We start from the raw sequence: 21,616 nt of genomic DNA, 5'->3' as shown, positions 1-21,616 counted from the left end.
GACGCAATTTTAGGTAATGGCTACTTACTATGGGTACTGTTTCGGGTGGGTCCCGTGTAACCATAAAGTTTATTATTTGTGATAACCGTATTCCACTGTTAATAAAGGTATTTGATGTGTGGTATTCTAAAGAGAATAAAGTCTGTCAGAAAGAACCCAGTTACTTTTCATACTTTGAGCTATAGGATGACATTAAGATTCATTTAATGTGAGTGACTAAACATCAAAGGTCTTCCGTGTAGAGTATGGTGGAAATATCTAGAGAGAAAGGGGGTTGTCTCAGACTAAATTTAATTTACTATTAAAGCTCGCCATTTATAATTGTCATACTCACATTTGAGTTCAAAAATTGCCCATAGCCAATTATAAACTGTCTTCAAGGGTTTGGGGGAGATCAGATAAGATCTAGATAAATTTAATAGATTTGGATAAGGTATATGCAAGCCTTTAAATTGAGGTTCTATTATCAGGGTTATAAATTAACTTACTTTTAAAACCAGAATCAATGATACCGGACAGGAATCCAGATAGGCCAAAGGCAACCAACTAAAAATTAAGTGGATTTAATTAGTTAATTAATTTGTTTTTTTAGTAAACAATAAAGGGATATGTTGATTACTTACATAGTGAGATCCTGGACCTTGTGACTGCCTTCTCTCCTCAATGTCAAGTGAATTGACATGTGAGGGCCTGACCTATTTATACCTGTAAAGGTGTTACATCACTTCCTTTCTCTGCTGATAGGTAAAGCAATAAAACAGCTAAAGAGGGCTTTTTTTAACCCCCCCAATTACAATTCTATTCTTAAACTTATAGAGGTTGAGTTCATAAGTCGGTAGGGTAATATGGGGTGTAGAATAGAGGATTTAAATGAACAAATAATCATTTATTACTGGCTTTGCGTTCCACCTGTCGTATGGTGGAACGCATGGACTTCCGTTCGATCGTAGCACTTCCCAATCTAAATAAATGTATTAAGCCCAGAGGGGACAAATGATGAATTTTAGTTAAGCCCAGCTTATGAACTATTATACTTCTGTATGATTTTAATGTTTTTAATGTTTAATAAAAAAAAAAAAATACTGCTATTCGGTTCATGCTGGTTTCCAATATCTGGAGTTAAGGTCACAGTGCGCCCTCTGAATACTTTTATTCATTATCTTTGTTTATCTCCCACTAGCAGGGAGATTTTCTTATGAGATGCTGCCAAATCCTATTTAGCGCGAAGATGAGAAATTAGTATTAATTGCTTAATACAAGTTCTGGCGCTGGGACTTGTGCTGGTTCTCTAAGCTGCCACCACAGTGAGAGACAGTCAATCTCTCATAAACTGGTACTACCACAAGAAAAAAAGATAAGGTAGCGCTGACAAGTTAACTAAACACAGGTGTTTTTCCATAAAATGAATCACATTTATTTAATGATACTAGACATGTAATCATGGATAGTTGTACACATTTAAAACCATATATTAAAAAGCCTCTTATAGCCAGTCTCTAGCCCACGACACTTGATGTAAATCGAGCACACCTATTTATGTTAATAGAGTCCCTGTGACCGGTCACAATATCAACAGGATCCTTGATACTGATTTGCAGACGTGTCCAATCTTATGGTATAGTTACCAATGCTTTTGTGGATTAGCCGGGTATCCCACCTAGCGAAGGTCCAGAGGCTTGTCTCCGTTCCGACACAGATGTTTGGTGGTTCTCCCTGTATTAATTTTCCACAACCATAGATGAAATATGTCCGCAAGGACAACGGCTGTCAAGGTGTCCCGAAGGTGGCTTTAGGTTGTCAGGGTGAAGACTGGTCTCCTAACGCGTTTCGCTGGCGTCTTGGCAGCTTTATCAAAAGGCCTTTTGATAAAGCTGCCAAGACGCCAGCGAAACGCGTTAGGAGACCAGTCTTCACCCTGACAACCTAAAGCCACCTTCGGGACACCTTGACAGCCGTTGTCCTTGCGGACATATTTCATCTATGGACGTGGAAAATTAATACAGGGAGAACCACCAAACATCTGTGTCGGAACGGAGACAAGCCTCTGGACCTTCGCTAGGTGGGATACCCGGCTAATCCACAAAAGCATTGGTAACTATACCATAAGATTGGACACGTCTGCAAATCAGTATCAAGGATCCTGTTGATATTGTGACCGGTAACAGGGACTCTATTAACATAAATAGGTGTGCTCGATTTACATCAAGTGTCGTGGGCTAGAGACTGGCTATAAGAGGCTTTTTAATATATGGTTTTAAATGTGTACAACTATCCATGATTACATGTCTAGTATCATTAAATAAATGTGATTCATTTTATGGAAAAACACCTATTTAGCGCGAGTTTGGGTTATTGTTGTTTAGTTGTATTTATTCTGCTAGTTACCCTTAACTCGCTGCAATATAATGCCTGTATTTATGGATAGACTAAAAAGATCACAGAGAATTAAACAAATGTTTATGGAGGACGAAGAGTTAGTCCTCATGGAGGATAATGAGGAAGATTATTATGAGCATCTTAACCTTATGGAAAAACTCTCCACTAAGGAGATAAAAGGGTGGTATGATGTTATCACCCTAGAAAAATATATTGAAGTGCAGAGGATACCTAGGGGCCTAAGGGTAATGAAAACACCGACCCTTGGGACGGAAAAAGGCAGTTTTATGTCAGAATGGAACCTGGCACTTACTGACTGTTCCATGAAATTGATGAGCTTAATTGTTAAAGAACGGAAAAAAGAACTGATTAAGTTAGATGAGGAAATAACAAGGGTAGAATCGCTGATGGAAAAGTTTGAAACTAGTGAGGAATATAAAAAAGATGTTGGGGATCTGTTATCCAAATTAGAGAATGAGATTGTAATAAGGAAACAAAGAAAATTTATCAGGGATAAGAACGATTATAAAAATGGAAATATTTACAATTGGTCCAAGATGGATGTACAGCCAACAAGAAACTGGCTACCAGAACATAATAGGGGCAATTGGCAGGAAGTTAATTATAAACGGGGGAGAGGAGTATACCGATCCCCATATGGAAAAAGAAATCTTTCCAATTCCCGTCAAGACTATAGGGAACGAAAACCCTAATTTTCCCGTAAACAACAAAATAGGTATCAATCCTATAGAGACAGTCATTATGAAATTATACCTACCCATTATAATAGATTTGACACCCTCAGATCCCCCCATCCCTATAGGACTGAACGGGGGTATGCACCACGCGAGTCCGAACAGAAACTGCATTTTTTGGGGGAGCGAACGAATACCTATTCCAGAATGAAAGAAATAGAAGCAACAAAGAGCGATATAGCACAGGGTATAAAAAGAGGCTTTCGAGAGGAGGTAGAGGAGGAAGAGGTAATAGACGTAGCAGAAAACACCCACAAGAAAATAAAAGCTCATCAGTCATCACAGAAACAGGAATCATTAACCTTTCAGCGAAAGAACTTTCTACAGCCGAGAAGTCGGTATTAACTAAAGGACTAAAATTTGCACCCAATAGGGGTACAGATAAATTTAATCTTTTTATAGATCTAAATAGATATGTAAGAAACCTGACAGTACAGAGACATTTTCTTAAAAACCCGGTCCCGAAGTTATCATATGAACCCAAGGAAAAGCTCTCGTCTCCCTCCCCTCGAAGTTTTACCCTGTAGAATCTCGTGGGAGTCACGTCGATATTTTCTATGAGTCCGTTAGAGATGACTTCAGAAAAATCAAATCTTATAATAGTAAATATAACAACAATATCACACCGTTAGAAAAGAACGCCATTAAGAATTTATCCAAAGACCCTAATATAATAATTAAAGCAGCTGATAAGGGGGGTTCAGTAGTTCTCCAAGATAAGTCGTTATATCTGAAGGAATCGTATAATATATTAAACAACGAATTTACTTATATTAAACTTGCCAACGACCCCTCTGCAGAGTTTCAGGAATTATTATATAAACTTCTGACTAACGCTAAGAATAATAGTTTAATCTGCAAAGATGAATTTGATTACTTGTATAAAAAATTTCCTGTGATGCCCATATTCTATCAATTGCCAAAAGTACACAAAAATAAAGAGAATCCACCGGGGCGTCCAATTATTGCAGGAGTGAACTCTTTAACCTCCAACCTTTCGCATTATATAGATTTGAAATTACAGCCCTATGTTCAGCTCAATAAATCACATCTTAAAGATTCTACTAGTGTATTGAGATTGGTTGAAAATTGCCAATGGTCCACCAATAACAGGTGGCTAACTGTGGACGTACAAGCTCTCTATCCCCCATGATAGAGGAATAGAAGCTGTTCGACACGCCCTTGAAAATGACTCCAGTAATTCTCCTCTAGAGGTTACCTTCATTATCGATTGTATAAAGTTCATTTTAGAACATAACTTTTTTGAATTTAACGGTACCTATTTTTTTACAAAAACAGGGTACCGCGATGGGGACCAAGTTTGCCCCTTCATATGCTAATTTGTTGATGGGTGAGTGGGAAAATAAGTTTATATATAATACTGAATTCGAAAAAGTGAACAAAACTATATAAGAGATATATCGATGATCTGCTATTCATTTGGCAGGGGGATTTAGAAAGTATCACAAAGTTTATGGAACATCTGAATAAGAATGATTATAATTTGATTGATTACTTGGATCTCGAATTGATGGGACACAATTTAGAAGGAGTCACCACTAAAACTCATTTTAAATCTGTCGACGCAAACAGTTATATACCCAGTGACAGTTGTCATCATTCTGTTTGGAAGAATGGGGTACCTTACTCTCAATTCGTTAGGATCCGTAAAAACTGTAGTGATATCAATAGTTATTGGGAACAGTCAACCATCTTATATAATAGATTCATTGAAAGGGGATATAACATTAACTTTTTGAACGAAGCTAGATGATCTAGGGTCGAATTAATAAGAGAAAAAACCCCTACTTCCCAAAGTATGGGCCAATCTAGACCTTTTGTTACTCAGTTTAGTAAGGATGCCAACAAAATAAATAAAATAATGAAAAAACATTGGAACTTACTACAGAAAGACCCCATTTTAGGACCCACCCTGCCAGATAGACCAAGGCTAGTCTTTAAACGTGCTACAAATCTAAAAAGTATGATAGCACCGAGCACCCTCAAAGTGGAGAAGCCCATTAACACTCCCAAGGATTTCCTTTTGGGCAATAAATGGGGTTGTTTTCCGTGCACCCACTGTATCTGTTGCAAATATATGCAAAAGGCCAGTGTGAAAATAATACTAGATAATGGTAGTTTTCACTCTTTGAAAGATCGGGTAACCTGTATGACTGAATACGTGATCTATAAAATAAATTGCCCTTGTAGTCTGTCCTATGTGGGCAAAACGAAACGTAGATTAAAAATTAGAGTCCAGGAACATCTGAGGAATATTAAAAATAAAATGATGTCACACAGCTTGCCCCGACATTATGCGGAAGTTCATCAATCAAATGTGACAGGGCTGACTTTCACAGTATTAGAACATATTAAACCAGATATAAGAGGAGATCGAGATCTAATATTAGCCAAACGAGAGTCATATTGGATCTACACATTAAACACTTTACATCCGTTTGGTCTCAATGAGAACATCGATATAGTCTCCTTCCTGGATTGTTGAGTTAGGTTCATTATTCTGGTCAAAATAGAGTACATTATGGAAATCTGATATTTATACATCCTTAAAGATATGAAGTAACTATTGATATGGGATGTCTAATCATTTATGTTTAACCCCTGATATATTTGAATCATGTATGTTACATCTAATAGCCCCTAATAATAAGAGAAGTCTTCTATGTAGCACTTTATATGTTATGTATAACCTTAATTACACTTTTTGTGTGTTATAATAACAAATGATCTAATATTTAGGGCTATTTCTTCTATGTACCATTTTGTGATTTTCCAATTATGACTGTGTGAATTATTGTTTATTCACCACACTCTATAAATAGGATATTTGGATCTCTCGAATACTAATCTGCAAGTAACTAATAAACTATGTGATAAGTGAACTAAAAGAATTTTTTGTATGTCATATTATATTATTATCGTTTGTAAAGACATTGAGAAAATAGCGTTCAAATTCCATCAATACGCATTCTGTCAAAAATGTGGGATACTTTAGAGCGAGATACTATATACCATACAACACTAATGAAGTATAGTGTATTGTTAGAGTGGGCGGAATGCCTGGCGTAAATAGGAATTGGTATTGTGCGTCTCACCGTCGGGACAGGTGGAACGCACAAGCGCCTGTCGCGGGGGTGACGTACTGCGTTCCATCCTCAGTATGGATGGAACGCATGGGCCCGAGGCACGGAAGTGACGCGTTGCGTTCCACCTTAGTAATGGATGGAACGCACGGGTCCGCGGACACGGACTCTCTGTTTGTTGCACCGACCGGGATCTGTAATGATCCCGGATCGGATGTACCCTCGCTGGGCTTAACTAAAATTCATCATTTGTCCCCTCTGGGCTTAATACATTTATTTAGATTGGGAAGTGCTACGATCGAACGGAAGTCCATGCGTTCCACCATATGACAGGTGGAACGCAAAGTCAGTAATAAATTATTATTTGTTCATTTAAATCCTCTATTCTACACCCCATATTACCCTACCGACTTATGAACTCAACCTCTATAAGTTTAAGAATAGAATTGTAATTGGGGGGGTTAAAAAAGCCCTCTTTAGCTGTTTTATTGCTTGACCTATCAGCAGAGAAAGGAAGTGATGTAACACCTTTACAGGTATAAATAGGTCAGGCCCTCACATGTCAATTCACTTGACATTGAGAGAAGGCAGTCACAAGGTCCAGGATCTCACTATGTAAGTAATCAACATATCCCTTTATTGTTTACTAAAAAAAACAAATTAATTAACTAATTAAATCCACTTAATTTTTAGTTGGTTGCCTTTGGCCTATCTGGATTCCTGTCCGGTATCATTGATTCTGGTTTTAAAAGCAAGTTAATTTATAACCCTGATAATAGAACCTCAATTTAAAGGCTTGCATATACCTTATCCAAATCTATTAAATTTATCTAGATCTTATCTGATCTCCCCCAAACCCTTGAAGACAGTTTATAATTGGCTATGGGCAATTTTTGAACTCAAATGTGAGTATGACAATTATAAATGGCGAGCTTTAATAGTAAATTAAATTTAGTCTGAGACCACCCCCTTTCTCTCTAGATATTTCCACCATACTCTACACGGAAGACCTTTGATGTTTAAGATTCATTTAATGTGAGTGACTAATGTCATCCTATAGCTCAAAGTATGAAAAGTAACTGGGTTCTTTCTGACAGACTTTATTCTCTTTAGAATACCACACATCAAATACCTTTATTAACAGTGGAATACGGTTATCACAAATAATAAACTTTATGGTTACACGGGACCCACCCGAAACAGTACCCATAGTAAGTAGTCATTACCTAAAATTGCGTCTGTTGAGAATATTTCTCTCTTTTCTCATTGCCTGATGATCCTCTGTATGTATTAATTATCTACTCTTGATTATTAGTTGAATGAATATATATTTTGAATAATAGGTACTCTGTTAAGGAAAAAGAATGTTGAAATTGAAATGCATTACGTGACATCAATTGATATTCTTCTTTTCTTCTTCTTTACTCTTCTTCTTCCTCTTTCCTCCATGACCAGCCACGAACTGTACCCCTGATGAAGTCCTTATAGGACGAAACGCGTTGGATTTATGAAAGTATTTATGAAGTGTTACATATGTACAAATGAATAATGTGCTTATGAACTATTATACTTCTGTATGATTTTAATGTTTAATTAAAAAATACTGCTATTCGGGTCATGCTGGTTTCCAATATCTGGAGTTAAGGTCACAGTGCGCCCTCTGAATACTTTTATTAAATATATATATATTTATTTATTTTTTTAAAACAAAAAACAACCAGTCCATTTGCTCTAGTTAAATTTAATACAATTCTGCGATCGTAGTAAAAATCTATTTATGGGGATAACTTCAAATTTATGTTTAATGTAGAAGCTTAAATGTAATTGTTTACACATTGGGACATTCAAGCACAAAGAACCCAAACATGTAGAATATGGGATTCCTGCCACCTAATGCTAAGATGTGACAGATCCCAAACCCACCGACAGTGGTAGCGCAATGCAACAGACAAATAATGTGTGCCAACAAAGCAACTGCCTGACCGGACCAGCAGTGAAGCGGATCTGTGACTGTAATGCCATTGCTATGTGCTGGCCATCAATAACTTCCCATCGCCAGCTCAGACCTAGTGGGCGATGTTTATGGGAACTGTGCTCATCAACGCGGAAGTGATCCAGACTCCTGACATAAATTGCAATGTACAGCCCTCGTCAGCAACGTATGAGACTGTGATCTTGTCAAAGTTTCAGTATGGCCTAAAAGCAAAAAGGTGGCAGGGCGTGCTGGGATGTGTAGTACCACAGCTGCCAGAGGGCCATGTTGTATGACCCGTTGTAGAGGCTGTCCGGAATGTCCGGCCTATGAACACTCTTACGTGAGCAAGGGCAGTGTACTACATTACGCTCAAGAAGAAGAACAATGTAAAATGGCACAAAGACAAGACTATAGATTATTTGAGTTTTGTCAGATTTTCAACAACAGCCTGTGATGTCTTCCTGTATTATATACGGGGTAATACTTTGTAGTGCTACAATTAGCAAATGCACCACCAGTGTGAAAGTCTACAAATCCATTTACATGATCAGATACATTCCTATATGCATATACAGTATAACACTTTTGTGCTTCTAATTCGCAATTTTCCCCTATGATACCAAATGGTCTATCTTTGGGCGGTATTCAATTCTTTTCACCCTCTTCCACACCTGTTCTGTTTTTGCTGACGGATGTGGTATAATAATTTCAGCTCGCTACCCCCACAAGTAGTGAGGGCGCCCAACCCTTTACGCAGCTAAACCTGATTAATATGGGCGCTATTTGTGTGATAACGTGGATCACTTTAGAAAGGAAAATAAGATTTTAAACCTACCGGTAAATCTATTTCTCCTAGTCCGTAGAGGATGCTGGGGACTCCGTAAGGACCATGGGGTATAGACGGGCTCCGCAGGAGATAGGGCACCTAAAAAGAACTTTGACTATGGGTGTGCACTGGCTCCTCCCTCTATGCCCCTCCTCCAGACATCAGTTAGAGAACTGTGCCCAGAGGAGATGGACAATACAAGGCAGGATTGAGCAATCCAAGGGCAAGATTCATACCAGCCCACACCAATCATACCATGTAACCTGGAACATACATAACCAGTTAACAGTATGAACAAAAAACAACAGTAACGGTCCAAGACCGATGTCAACTGTAACATAACCCTTATGTAAGCAACAACTATATACAAGTCTTGCAGAGTTTCCGCACTGGGACGGGCGCCCAGCATCCTCTACGGACTAGGAGAAATAGATTTACCGGTAGGTTTAAAATCTTATTTTCTCTAACGTCCTAGAGGATGCTGGGGACTCCGTAAGGACCATGGGGTTTATACCAAAGCATCCAATTGGGCGGGAGAGTGCGGACGACTCTGCAGCACCGACTGAGCAAACGCTAGGTCCTCATCAGCCAGGGTATCAAACTTGTAGAAATTAGCAAAAGTGTTTGACCCCGACCACGTCGTCGCTCTGCAAAGTTGTAAAGCCGAGACGCCTCGAGCAGCCGCCCAAGAAGAGCCCACCTTCCTAGCGGAATGGGCCTTAACCGAATTTGGTACCGGCAATCCAGCCGTAGAGTGAGCCTGCAGAATCGTATTACAGATCCAGCGAGCAATAGTCTGCTTTGAAGCAGGAGCACAAATCTTATTGGCCGCATACAGGACAAACAGCCTCTGTTTTCCGAATTCTAGCCGTCCTGGCTACATAAATCTTTAAGGCCCTGACTACGTCCAGGGATCTGGAATCCTCCAGGTCACCGGTAGCCACAGGCACCACTATAGGTTGATTCATATGGAACGACGAAACCACTTTAGGCAAAAATTGCGGACGTGTCCTCAATTCAGCTCGATCCACATGAAAAATCAAGTAGGGGCTCTTGTGTGATAGAGCCGCCAATTCTGACACTCGCCTTGCTGATGCTAAGGCCAACAACATTACCACCTTCCAGGTAAGAAATTTCAACTCAACCTTGTTAAGCGGTTCAAACCAGTGTGATTTTAGGAACTGCAATACCACGTTCAGGTCCCATGGTGCCACTGGAGGCACAAAAGGGGGCTGGATGTGCAGAACTCCCTTTACGAACGTCTGGACTTCTGGTAGAGAAGCCAATTCCTTCTGAAAGAAAATCAAGAGGGCCGAAATCTGTACCTTAACCGAGCCTAATTTCAGGCCCATATCCACTCCTGGCTGTAGGAAATGGAGAAGACGACCCAAATGAAAATCTTCCGTAGGTGCATTCTTGGTCTCACAGCAAGACACATACTTTCGCCAGATACGGTGATGATGTTTTATCGTCACCTCCTTCCTAGCCTTTAATAAAGTAGGGATGACCTCTTCCGGAATCCCCTTTTTTGCTAGGATTCGGCATTCAACCGCCATGCCGTCAAACGTAACCGCAGTAAGTCCTGAAATACACAGGGCCCCTGCTGCAACAGGTCTTCCCTCAGAGGAAGAGGCCAGGGGTCTCCTGTGAGCATCTCTTGTAGTTCCGAGTACCAAGCCCTTCGAGGCCAGTCTGGGACAACGAGTATCGTCTGTACTCTTCTTCGTCTTATGATCCTCAACACTTTCGTGATGAGAGGAAGAGGAGGGAACACGTAGACCGATTCGAACACCCACGGTGTTACCAGTGCGTCTACTGCTACTGCCTGAGGGTCCCGAGACCTGGCGCAATACCTCCGAAGTTTTTTGTTGAGGCGTGACGCCATCATGTCTATTTGAGGAGTTCCCCAAAGACGTGTTACGTCTGCAAAGACTTCTTGATGAAGTCCCCACTCTCCTGGATGGAGATCGTATCTGCTGAGGAAGTCTGCTTCCCAGTTGTCCACTCCCGGAATGAAGACAGCCGACAGAGCTCTTACATGATTTTCCGCCCAGCGAAGGATCCTTGTGGCTTTCGCCATCGCGACTCTGCTTCTTGTCCCGCCTTGGCGGTTCACATGAGCCACTGCTGTGACATTGTCTGATTGAATCAGAACCGGAAGGTTTCGAAGAAAACTCTCCGCTTGTCGAAGGCCGTTGTAAATGGCCTCGAGTTCCAACACATTGATGTGTAGACAGGACTCCTGGTCTGACCAAAGACCCTGAAAAGTCTCTCTCTGTGTGACCGCTCCCCATCCTCGGAGGCTCGAGTCCGTGGTAACCAGGATCCAGTCCTGAATCCCGAACCGGCGACCCTCCAGCAGGTGAGCACTTTGCAACCACCACAGGAGGGACACTCTGGTTCAGAGTTATTTTCCGATGTAAATGCAGATGGGACCCGGACCACTTGTCCAGAAGGTCCCATTGAAAAGTCCTTGCATGGAACCTTCCGAAGGGAATGGCCTCGTAGGCCGCCACCATTTTTCCCAGAACTCGAGTGCATTGGTGAACTGACACCCTTTTCGGTTTTAGCAGGTCTCTGACCATGTTCTGGATGTCTTGGGCTTTCTCTATTGGGAGGAAGACCTTCATTTGTTCCGTATCCAGTATCATACTTAGGAACGGTAGTCGAGTTGTCGGGATCAACTGTGACTTCGGTAAATTTAGAATCCAACCGTGTTGCTGGAGCACTCTCAGAGAGAGCGCCACACTGCTCAGCAATTTCTCTCTTGATCTCGCTTTTATCAGGAGATCGTCCAAGTATGGGATAATTGTGACTCCATGCTTGCGCAGGACCACCATCATTTCCGCCATTATCTTGGTGAAAATTCTCGGGGCCGTGGAAAGTCCAAACGGCAACGTCTGAAATTGGTAATAACAATCCTGTACAGCGAATCTCAGGTATTCCTGATGAGGGGCATATATGAGGACATGAAGGTACGCATCCTTTATGTCCAGAGACACCATAAACTCCCCCTCCTCCAAGTTGGCTATTATTGCTCTGAGAGATTCCATTTTGAATTTGAATCTTTATGTACAGGTTTAGGGATTTCAGATTCAAAATCGGTCTGACCGTACCGTCCGGTTTCGGGACCACAAATAGGGTTGAATAGTAACCTCTTCCCTGCTGGTGCAGGGGAACCTTGATTATCACTTGCTGTATACACAGCGTTTGAATTGCAGCTAACACTACATCCCTTTCCGATGTGGAAGCTGGTAGGGCCGATTTGAAAAATCGGCAAGGGGGCACCTCCTCGAATTCCAATTTGTAACCCTGGGAAACTATTTCCAACACCCAGGGATTCAGGTCCGAACTGACCCAGGCCTGACTGAAAAGTCGAAGACGTGCCCCCACCGGTGCGGACTCCCTCATGGGAGTCCCAGCATCATGCTGTGGGTTTTGGAGCAGCTGGGGAGGACTTTTGTTCCTGGGCACCTGACAAAGCAGGTGCTCTCTTGCCTCTGCCCTTACCTCTGGCGAGGAAAGAGGATCCCCGACCTCTTTTGGACTTGTGCGACCGAAAGGACTGCATCCGATAGGGTGTTGCTTTCTTTTGCTGTTGGGGAATATATGGTAAAAAATTTGATTTACCTGCTGTAGCTGTGGAAACCAGGTCCGTCAGCCCATCCCCAAACAATACATCACCCTTATAGGGTAGTACTTCCATATGTTTTTTGGAATCCGCATCACCCGTCCATTGGCGAGTCCATAAGGATCTTCTCTCTGAGATAGACATGGCATTGGCCCTAGACGCTAGCAAACCAATGTCCCTTTGAGCATCCCTCATAAATAAGACTGCGTCTTTTATATGGGCTAAAGTTAGGAATATAGTATCCTTATCCATAGTATCAAATTGATCTGTCAGCTCATCTGTCCAAGCTGCAATTGCGCTACACACCCATGCCAACGCAATCGTCGGTCTTAACACAGCATCCGTATGAGAATAAATACCCTTTAAGGTAGTTTCTTGCCTGCGATCTGCAGGGTCCTTAAGAGCCGCTGTGTCAGGAGACGGTAGCGCCACTTTCTTGGACAAGGGCGTCAGGGCCTTGTCCACAGTCGGGGGTGATTCCCAAATCTCCCTGTCCTGCTTAGGGAAAGGGTATGCCATAAAAATTCTTTTGGGGATCTGCGGTCTCTTATCCGGAGTCTCCCAAGTTTTTTCAAAGAACTCATTTAATTCATGAGATGTGGGAAAATTAATAATCCGTTTCTTTCCCTTAAACATGTGTACCCTTGTGTCGGGGACCGAGGGTTCATCCACAATATGCAACACATCCCTTATTGCCACAATCATACACTGAATGGTTTTAGTCACCCTAGGGTGCAATTTTACTTCGTCATAGTCGACACTGGAATCAGAATCCGTGTCGGTAGTAGTGTCTTGTGTTAAGGGACGCTTTTGAGACCCCGACGGGCCCTGTGAGTCAGTCCAATCTGAGGATTGACCGCCTGATGTCCCCCCTAAACCAGCCTTATCAAGCCTTTTATGTAAAGATGCCACACTTGCATGCAACGTATGCCACATGTCCATCCAATCTGGAGTCGGCACAACCGACGGGGACACACCACTAACTTGCTCCACCTCCTCCTTGGAGAAGCCTTCCGCCTCAGACATGTCGACACACACGTACCGACACCCCACACACACAGGGAGTTACCTATAAGGGGACAAAACCCCAACCAGGCCCTTAGGAGAGACAGAGAGAGAGAGAGTATGCCAGCACACACCCAGCGCTTAAAAACACTGGAATATATGACCAGATAGCGCTGTTATATGTATATAATTGTAATCTCCACTCACTGCGTCGCCAAAGTGCCCCCCTCCTCTTTTTTCCAGCCTGTGAAGCTCAGCGGGGGAGAGAACAGGGAGCCAGCGTTTCCTCATGCAGTCTCTGTGGAGAAAATGGCGCTGGTTAGTGCTGAGGATCAAGCCCCGCCCACCCGACGGCGGGCTTCGGTCCCATCAACTTTCTATAGAAAAATGGCGGGGGTTACTGGATTTACTGTGCCACAGTCTAAGCCATGCTTATCAATGCCAAATATGAAGAAAATTGCTGCCCAGGGCGCCCCACCCTGCACCCTTCAGTGCCTGCTTGTGTGTGTGTGACTGAGAGCAATGGCGCGCCTCATGAAGAACTGATGTCTTCTGCCGCCTGATGTCTTCTTTGCCTTCTCATACTCACCCGGCTTCTATCTTCGTCATCTGTGAGGAGGATGGCGGCGCGGCTCTGGGACGAACCCCAGGTGAGACCTGTGTTCCGACTCCCTCTGGAGCTAATGGCGTCCAGTAGCCTTAGAAGCAGTGCCCAACTTAACAAGCCAGCTCTGCTTCTCTCTCCTCGGTCCCACGATGCAGGAAGCCTGTTGCCAACAGGACTCCCTGAAAATAAAAAACCTAACAAAATTCTTTTTCCACAGAAAAACTCTGGAGAGCTCTCTGCAGTGCACCCATTCTCCTCTGGGCACAAGATCTAACTGAGGTCTGGAGGAGGGGCATAGAGGGAGGAGCCAGTGCACACCCATAGTCAAAGTTCTTTTTAGGTGCCCTATCTCCTGCGGAGCCCGTCTATACCCCATGGTCCTTACGGAGTCCCCAGCATCCTCTAGGACGTAAGAGAAATTGGGCGTGATATATCATTTGAATTTCCCCCTTTGAGTCTACTAAATAGAGACGTATGGATATATTGTTCCCATTGGTTCAGTTAACCATCTAGACCTGTAATACAATCCACATTGAAAATGACATTGCTCCCAATGTTAGATAAAACTCGGGACATTTAAATACATAAACCCAACCCTATCCCTAAGCAATGACGTTGTGTATGAATACGTTGGAAAGCCAGCCCTGTTCGGTGGCATGATATAATGATGTGTCTAAGCTGCATTTTAGCACAGGACATGACCTGTCTCAGTGTATGCATGTATTTATAATCACATGACCACAATGGCTTCTTCTTCTTTTTAAACAATCCCTAATTCCCCATTCCTGAAAAGCCAAAAACGTATTCTTCCCATATTAATCTTCACGTCCCCTCTCCTAAAAGGACAAGGCAAGAATTTACTATACTGCATATAAGAACACAATGTACTGCAGTGTAAGGCATGTAACAGAAAAAAAGAGGAGGCCGTGTTACAAACAACCAGTTTATTGGGTTTTAAAATAAACTAAGTGTACAATTGAAATGAGTTTTGGCACTACGCTCTACAGAGGTTACACCTGTGTGCTGACATCTGGTAATTACTGCACTAGTTCTCTGCTGTGCTTATCACTGCAATTCAAAGAGGAGATCTCCAATGAACACAGTACACGTCTTATAAGCGGGATACGGAGTTCACCAAAAATTAGACTTATTTCCGTGTACAAAGTACCTGGCAACATATGATATCCGCAACAGAAGTATAGCAGAGGGAACTAATGTATTGCTGCAGAAAAGAAAAATGCAGGTGTTATAACTATGTGTGTGAGTGCATATACATACACACGCACACATATACATACACACAATCATACATACTCACACATACAGCTATGAGATCTGCTACAATTATCCCAATCTTCCACATACTGCTGCCTGGGATCACCCCATTCAGTGCTGCCCTCTACTGGCTCCAGCCACCACGACATCACACTAGGGGGCGGGACCACCGGTAAAGAACAGTGTAGCGCTGCCTAGATGCTCCAGGCGGCTGCACACACACTGCAGGTTGTATACCTGGAGCATCTGCGCGAGCAGTGGTACTTACTTGCTGTAGGGTGCCGTATACAGGTGCAGGGACCCCAGGGCTCAGCGAAACTGCCCCGCTCACACACCCCATTCTATGGCCCTGACCCCACTCATTACACTTGGTGATCACATCTGTGTATGACATAAGCCACCGTGTAGCGGCTAGTCCAGGCTTACACTGAATGGTTTGTCTGCATATACTAGCTTCCAGGTAAGAGATCCCACACCTGCATACACACATAAAATGAAACCAACGCAAGTGCTTTTTACTAAGCAAAAAAATAATAATAAAAATATTAGTGAAAATAATTTAAAAACACAAAAAGATGGCGTTTCACCTGATACAAAGCCTTAGCTCAGCTGAAATGTCTGCAATGTGACTCTTTACAAACCAGTTTCATGTAAAAGGTTGCTATCTGTACAATGCTTTACTACTGCAATGTTTCTACAGTTTATACAGTTATGTGACATTTGCAAAAAAAAAAAAAAAAAAAAAAAATACAAAAAAATTAAAAATACAATTTCTATTGTGTCCCTGTGTTAGGTGGCAAAACTATGTATACAGCCTAACCACGTATAAGTCTTACTGTTATCACAGGTCTATTAATGAAATCATTGGATGCACGTCAACCTTTCACAAACAAATATGTCACTCATCAATTAAAACTGCGCGGGTGCCTGGCTTCTACGGTAACCCAAAACAAAAACAAAAATAAATTAAAAAAAGAAATGTCCATCTAGTTGGGCAGATGGTAGTCCGAAATTAAAACGTTTTACTTGAGATACATCTGAACCATCCTTCATGTCAAAGTCTTTTTCATTTGCATGGTGCACTGGAGAGGGAAAAACAAAAAACAAATCATCGCTGATGTACATTATATCAAAGCATTCATTAGTACAAACAGGGATTGCTGTCTGGACGGTGCTGATGGTGGAAACCATCTCCTCCCTGCAAGCCCCGGTCTTCAGTGTACAGTAAGTGCCCATGGCATCCCGGGTTTTGTTGCCGAGTCTGCACTGCCAACCCTCCTTTAGTATTCGTTTTTGTTAGATTTTCTTTCTGGTGATTTTGCCCTTTATTCTCTGCTATTGTCCCTTGGTTTTGGGCTTCTTTTAAAGTTGTACTGAAGACCACGGGTTGCAGAGAGTAGATGCTTCAGGCCAGGGTTGATGTACTAAGCAGTGTAAAAGAGTGGAGAAGTGAGAGGACACTTAATACAAACTATAGTTTAAAGACTGTAGGGGGAGATGTACTAAGGAGTGATAAGTGTGGAGAAGTAAGCCAGTGGAGAAGTTGCCCATGGCAACCAATAAGCATTGACGTAACATTTATAATTTGCATACTCTAAGATTATACAGAGCAGCTGATTGGTTGCCATGGACAACTTCTCCACTCTTTTCACTGCTTAGTACATCTCCCCCTAAAAGACTTTAAACTATAGTTTGTATTAAGTCTCTGCAAGTAACTCATGGTGAGCAGTGTGCCCCGTATGGATTCAAAGAAAAGGATTTAATGGCAAGTATAAAAATCCCATTTTTGGGACATACAGTAATTTAGAATACCCAGTCCCTTGCTAAGTGCCCAACATTTGATTTAATTCCAATTTATCTTCTGTTCCTTCACTTTGCATTTTGTTCATTGATTTAAAAATGTAACTATTAACACTTCTATTTTTGAAAGCATTCTTAATTTGCAGCATTTTTTTTTACCACACCTGCCTAAAACTTTTGCACAGTACTGTATATAGTGTTTATTATACAGTACTAAGCCATTCCTAAATGTGCTATAATCTTTGGTATGTGCTTTTTCATTATAAACCCCAATTGCATTATAAATACAGATATGCGCTTGGATTAGTTATGTTTCCGAACAGGGGGGGCCTCCAGTGACAGGTGGCAGGCCGGAGGGTAAACTGGAAGCGTGACTGGGGGCAGGAGTAGTCACTGGAGACTCTTGGGTATGTTAGGCTGATTGTCAGTGATTAAATCGCTGTAGGCAAGCCCTGGTATCATGACAGGCTCCCAACGGCCAATCAGATTCCATAAATGCCAATAGCCTCTAGATGACAAACAGTACTGTTACAGTACTGGCTGCTCTCTTGCCCTGGCTCTCTGCAGCCCATACAACAGAGCAGGTTGTTGTGGCTGCAAAAAAAACCTTTTGATTGTCCCAGTTGGGAACTGCGGAGACAGATGACCGATTTGAATCAGTACCATCTTCACTTCACTCTGCAAAATAGGGAAAAACGGGAACAAAAAGGATTCATTTGCTGCAAACAAACCAAAACAATTCTCACCTTTGTTATGCATAGTAACAAGGAGATACCAAGAGATCGGTCAAAACCACTAGCTGATCATCAGTAAACTGCTGTTTGTGCTCTTGCCAATTGTCAAGGTGTGTCCTCCGGAAATTAGATAGGGTTTTCTTTACGGTCATCTGAAAGCAAAGAGATTTGTAGGTAAACACAGGACTATCCACATTTTTAATTACAAGGATAATCCAATTTTGTTAAATACAGAGGACCTCTGTTTAGTTCTCCGCATGGGGGTATATTCAATTCAAGTCGGATCCTTTCCGACAAGCACTGTCGGAAAGGATTAAAAAAAAAAACTATTCAATGAGACAATGGCAATCAGACATAAGTCACGATGACAGCGCTGTGGTACAATAACAGCGCTCACTGCAACTCACTCTGCTCCGGGAGCTGTAACGTCATGTGACCTGCGCTCCCCGGCGACGCTGCTGCTGTGTGCTGCACTCCTCTCCCTGAGCAGCCCGGCTCCAGGAGCTGTAACGACGGGTGACCTGCGCTCCCCGGCGACTCTGCTGCTGTGTGCTGCACTCCTCTCCCTGAGCAGCCCGGCTCCAGGAGCTGTAACGTCATGTGACCTGCGCTCCCCGGCGACGCTGCTGCTGTGTGCTGCACTCCTCTCCCTGAGCAGCCCGGCTCCAGGAGCTGTAACGACGGGTGACCTGCGCTCCCCGGCGACTCTGCTGCTGTGTGCTGCACTCCTCTCCCTGAGCAGCCCGGCTCCAGGAGCTGTAACGTCATGTGACCTGCGCTCCCCGGCGACGCTGCTGCTGTGTGCTGCACTCCTCTCCCTGAGCAGCCCGGCTCCAGGAGCTGTAACGACGGGTGACCTGCGCTCCCCGGCGACTCTGCTGCTGTGTGCTGCACTCCTCTCCCTGAGCAGCCCGGCTGCAGGAGCTGTAACGACGGGTGACCTGCGCTCCCCGGCGACTCTGCTGCTGTGTGCTGCACTCCTCTCCCTGCGCTCCCCGTCTCATCTCCTCAAACCGACACTTTTTAAAGTCGGATTGAGATTGTCAGAAACGAGGCCAAAACCAGATTTGGCCCCGTTTCCGATAGAAGCACGCGGATCGCCACCTATTCCGCCGATCCACGTGCTTTCCGACAAGTCGGAATTCCCGGCTTGTCGGAAAAATTAGGGGTCTATTCAATAGGTCGGAATCCCTTCCGACCTATAATAGTCGGAAACTGCAGTCTTTACGACAAGACGGCAGTTTCGAATTCAACTGAATATTCCCCATAATCACCTCCTTCATTTAAGCAATTGTCTGTCCAGAAGCTTTAGAATCCCCTTGTTGTAGTCGGCTGCCTCCGGTCCATTAAACCAGTTGCAGACCACAAGCTTCAGCTCAGCATAACTTCCCGAACATGTTCCACCCTGCAGCTCTTTTAGCTTTTTGAAAAGGTGATCGCTTGGAGCAAGATCTGATAGGGTAGGATAAGATAGGTAAGATAGGGTGTATGATCGAAAACCTCCCACCCAAAGCTGTGATCAGTGACCCGGCTGATCTTCATCATGCACACCACGTTCTCACATCACAATACACCTGCTCTAATTTACAAACTTTGTCAGGTTTCCCTTTTTGCACATTCAAGAACTGAATAACGCTCCTCACTCCGTCGGGGGGGATTTTGCATCGTAGGCTTCATGTAACAACACCCACACCACAACCATAACAGCACGCCACTCACAGAGCAATGAATGACTGTGCAGCAAGAATGCAGAAATGGTCTATCTTTTGGAATACCCTTTTACTTACCAATGTACTCTTATTATAGTCTCTGTTTGATACATAGTGTCAGTACAAAGCGTAGATAAACGTACCCAAAGATACCCAACATATTCCCATAAAAGGAACATTGCAATGACAAAGAAGGGACAAGACGCAGCTACACTAACATGCGCAAAGGAAGAGAAGGTAAAGCAGCAATCCAATAACAAATAAGCCAGGCATTTCCTTTTCTACATGGTTTGTTTATTCAAACTGCTATTAGTGGTAGATAATTTTCAGATACTCCCATTTTATATGACTGCCAGGTAATCACAGTCACAAGGCACATGATGCAGTGAGGCTTTGGAACACCACTCTGAGCTATTTTCACTGTGACACCCGTACTGAAGTGTATAAAGGAATTATTTGCCATAGCACTTAGCAGTACGTACCACACCTGATATACTGTATAGCAGTCAGAGTGAACTAAATGATATCAATTTCTGCATAGCGACAAATAGCCTGTTTACTTTTACGTGAAAAAAGACACATGACGGAGCTAAAACAGATCCTGGTGGCTACATGTTCTCATGTGATTCCACTTTTTCACCACACTATATCGGATATACACAACTATTTTTACAGCTTTTACAATATTACAGAGATTTTATAAATGAAACAAAACTAATTTAGCGGAATGAGTTTCGCATTGAAACTGGTTATTACCTCTATGGGCTGTGGATCATTGAGATGTGCGCTTAGATCCATCAGCAGCTGCGGCATCCATGTAGGCACGTCGTATGGGCTGGATAAGATGCAAGCGCTGAGCCCTAGAACACCAGCATGGCGTTTTACCAGATCTGCACAGAGAAAGAGGTCACAATGAGAAAACTGGGATCAGCCTGCTGCTACCGCTCCCAAAAATGCAGCACCAAGCGTACCAGCGACTGTCCTGGGAACGGTTATGCAGCATCATGTATTTTAGTTATGAGAATACAGTAATGTACAGCAGCATGTTGTTATTGATGAGTATTCTGGAATCTCGGCTAGAGCTTTGCAAAATCAGAATGGGATTGGAGGGGGGGGGTATTCAATTAGCTGCAGTAATTTACCTTGGGCTAATTGAAGAAGTGGTGCTATTCAATTAGAGCCGGCGACAGCCTGCAGGCTCAGTTAAGAAATCTATGTTAAATAGCCTGTTTGCGGGTGCCAAGAACGTATTAACCCATAGGTCCAGGAAATTATCCGCAATTCCATAGGTTAATGTGCGTTAATAGAGTAATTTCCCAGCCAAGAAAAATAAGCTGTAATTGAATAGCCCCAGGCATTAAAGCCCAAAGCTACCACCTTTTTCTCTGTGTGGTAAATTACAGCTTCCAATTTAATTTCCTCCTAAAATGTTACTGTTTTATGCCGTTCTCAAGCAACCTCCACAATTCAGTCATATATTTTTTTCATGATTTCACATATTATTCTGAAGGTGGTTGTGCCCTGGTGTCACACTTGCAGGTTTCCAGCCGCCCCAGTGAAGCCTTCATAAGCAACGGATTCCTAACGCGACCACAGAACACATCACCAGTATCACAGGGAATAATATGCACACAGCTTAACTGCCCTGGTGTGACTGTGGATGTGTCGCCCTTTCACTTCAGTGTGACCCCACAGGATCAATTCTACACTTTTCTAGATACCAAACTGCCATGATGTTTCGCTGTGGGACACCGTCCTTAAGTGGACACACATGCACAATAGCAGATATAAGTAAACTCAAAACTACAAAGCAGGACAT

The 21,616-nt window shown here is 42.8% G+C and overlaps 1 protein-coding gene and 2 long non-coding RNA genes across 4 annotated transcripts in view; 1 reads left to right on the top strand and 2 right to left on the bottom strand.

Moving 5' to 3' along the window:
• LOC134911827 (uncharacterized) overlaps positions 1-7,845 on the top strand; it is a 72,310-nt gene extending 64,465 nt beyond the window's left edge. Inside the window, exon 3 of the long non-coding RNA XR_010176876.1 lies at positions 7,691-7,845. This is a non-coding gene — a long non-coding RNA (uncharacterized LOC134911827). The remainder of the gene's footprint in view (positions 1-7,690) is intronic.
• LOC134911825 (uncharacterized) lies at positions 335-660 on the bottom strand. Its single transcript, XR_010176875.1, has 3 exons — positions 624-660; positions 489-546; positions 335-405 (listed from the first exon to the last, which is right to left on the bottom strand). It is a non-coding gene; the product is annotated as an uncharacterized LOC134911825 (long non-coding RNA).
• A 7,363-nt stretch (positions 7,846-15,208) lies between the features above and the next one.
• PSME4 (proteasome activator subunit 4) overlaps positions 15,209-21,616 on the bottom strand; it is a 294,381-nt gene continuing 287,973 nt past the window's right edge. For both annotated transcript variants that reach the window (XM_063918650.1, XM_063918651.1), the window contains 3 exons: positions 20,554-20,687; positions 18,101-18,240; positions 15,209-16,636 (listed from right to left, as the gene is read on the bottom strand). In XM_063918650.1, the coding sequence (XP_063774720.1) occupies positions 18,106-18,240; positions 20,554-20,687 (269 nt within the window). In that variant the 3' untranslated portion in view covers positions 15,209-16,636; positions 18,101-18,105. The remainder of the gene's footprint in view (positions 16,637-18,100; positions 18,241-20,553; positions 20,688-21,616) is intronic.

Source organism: Pseudophryne corroboree, chromosome 4 (assembly GCF_028390025.1).
Source record: "Pseudophryne corroboree isolate aPseCor3 chromosome 4, aPseCor3.hap2, whole genome shotgun sequence".
In the NCBI taxonomy this organism is placed as follows: Eukaryota; Metazoa; Chordata; class Amphibia; order Anura; family Myobatrachidae; genus Pseudophryne; species Pseudophryne corroboree.
Note: the sequence above shows the minus strand (reverse complement) of the source record. Positions and strands in the feature narration are given on the sequence as shown.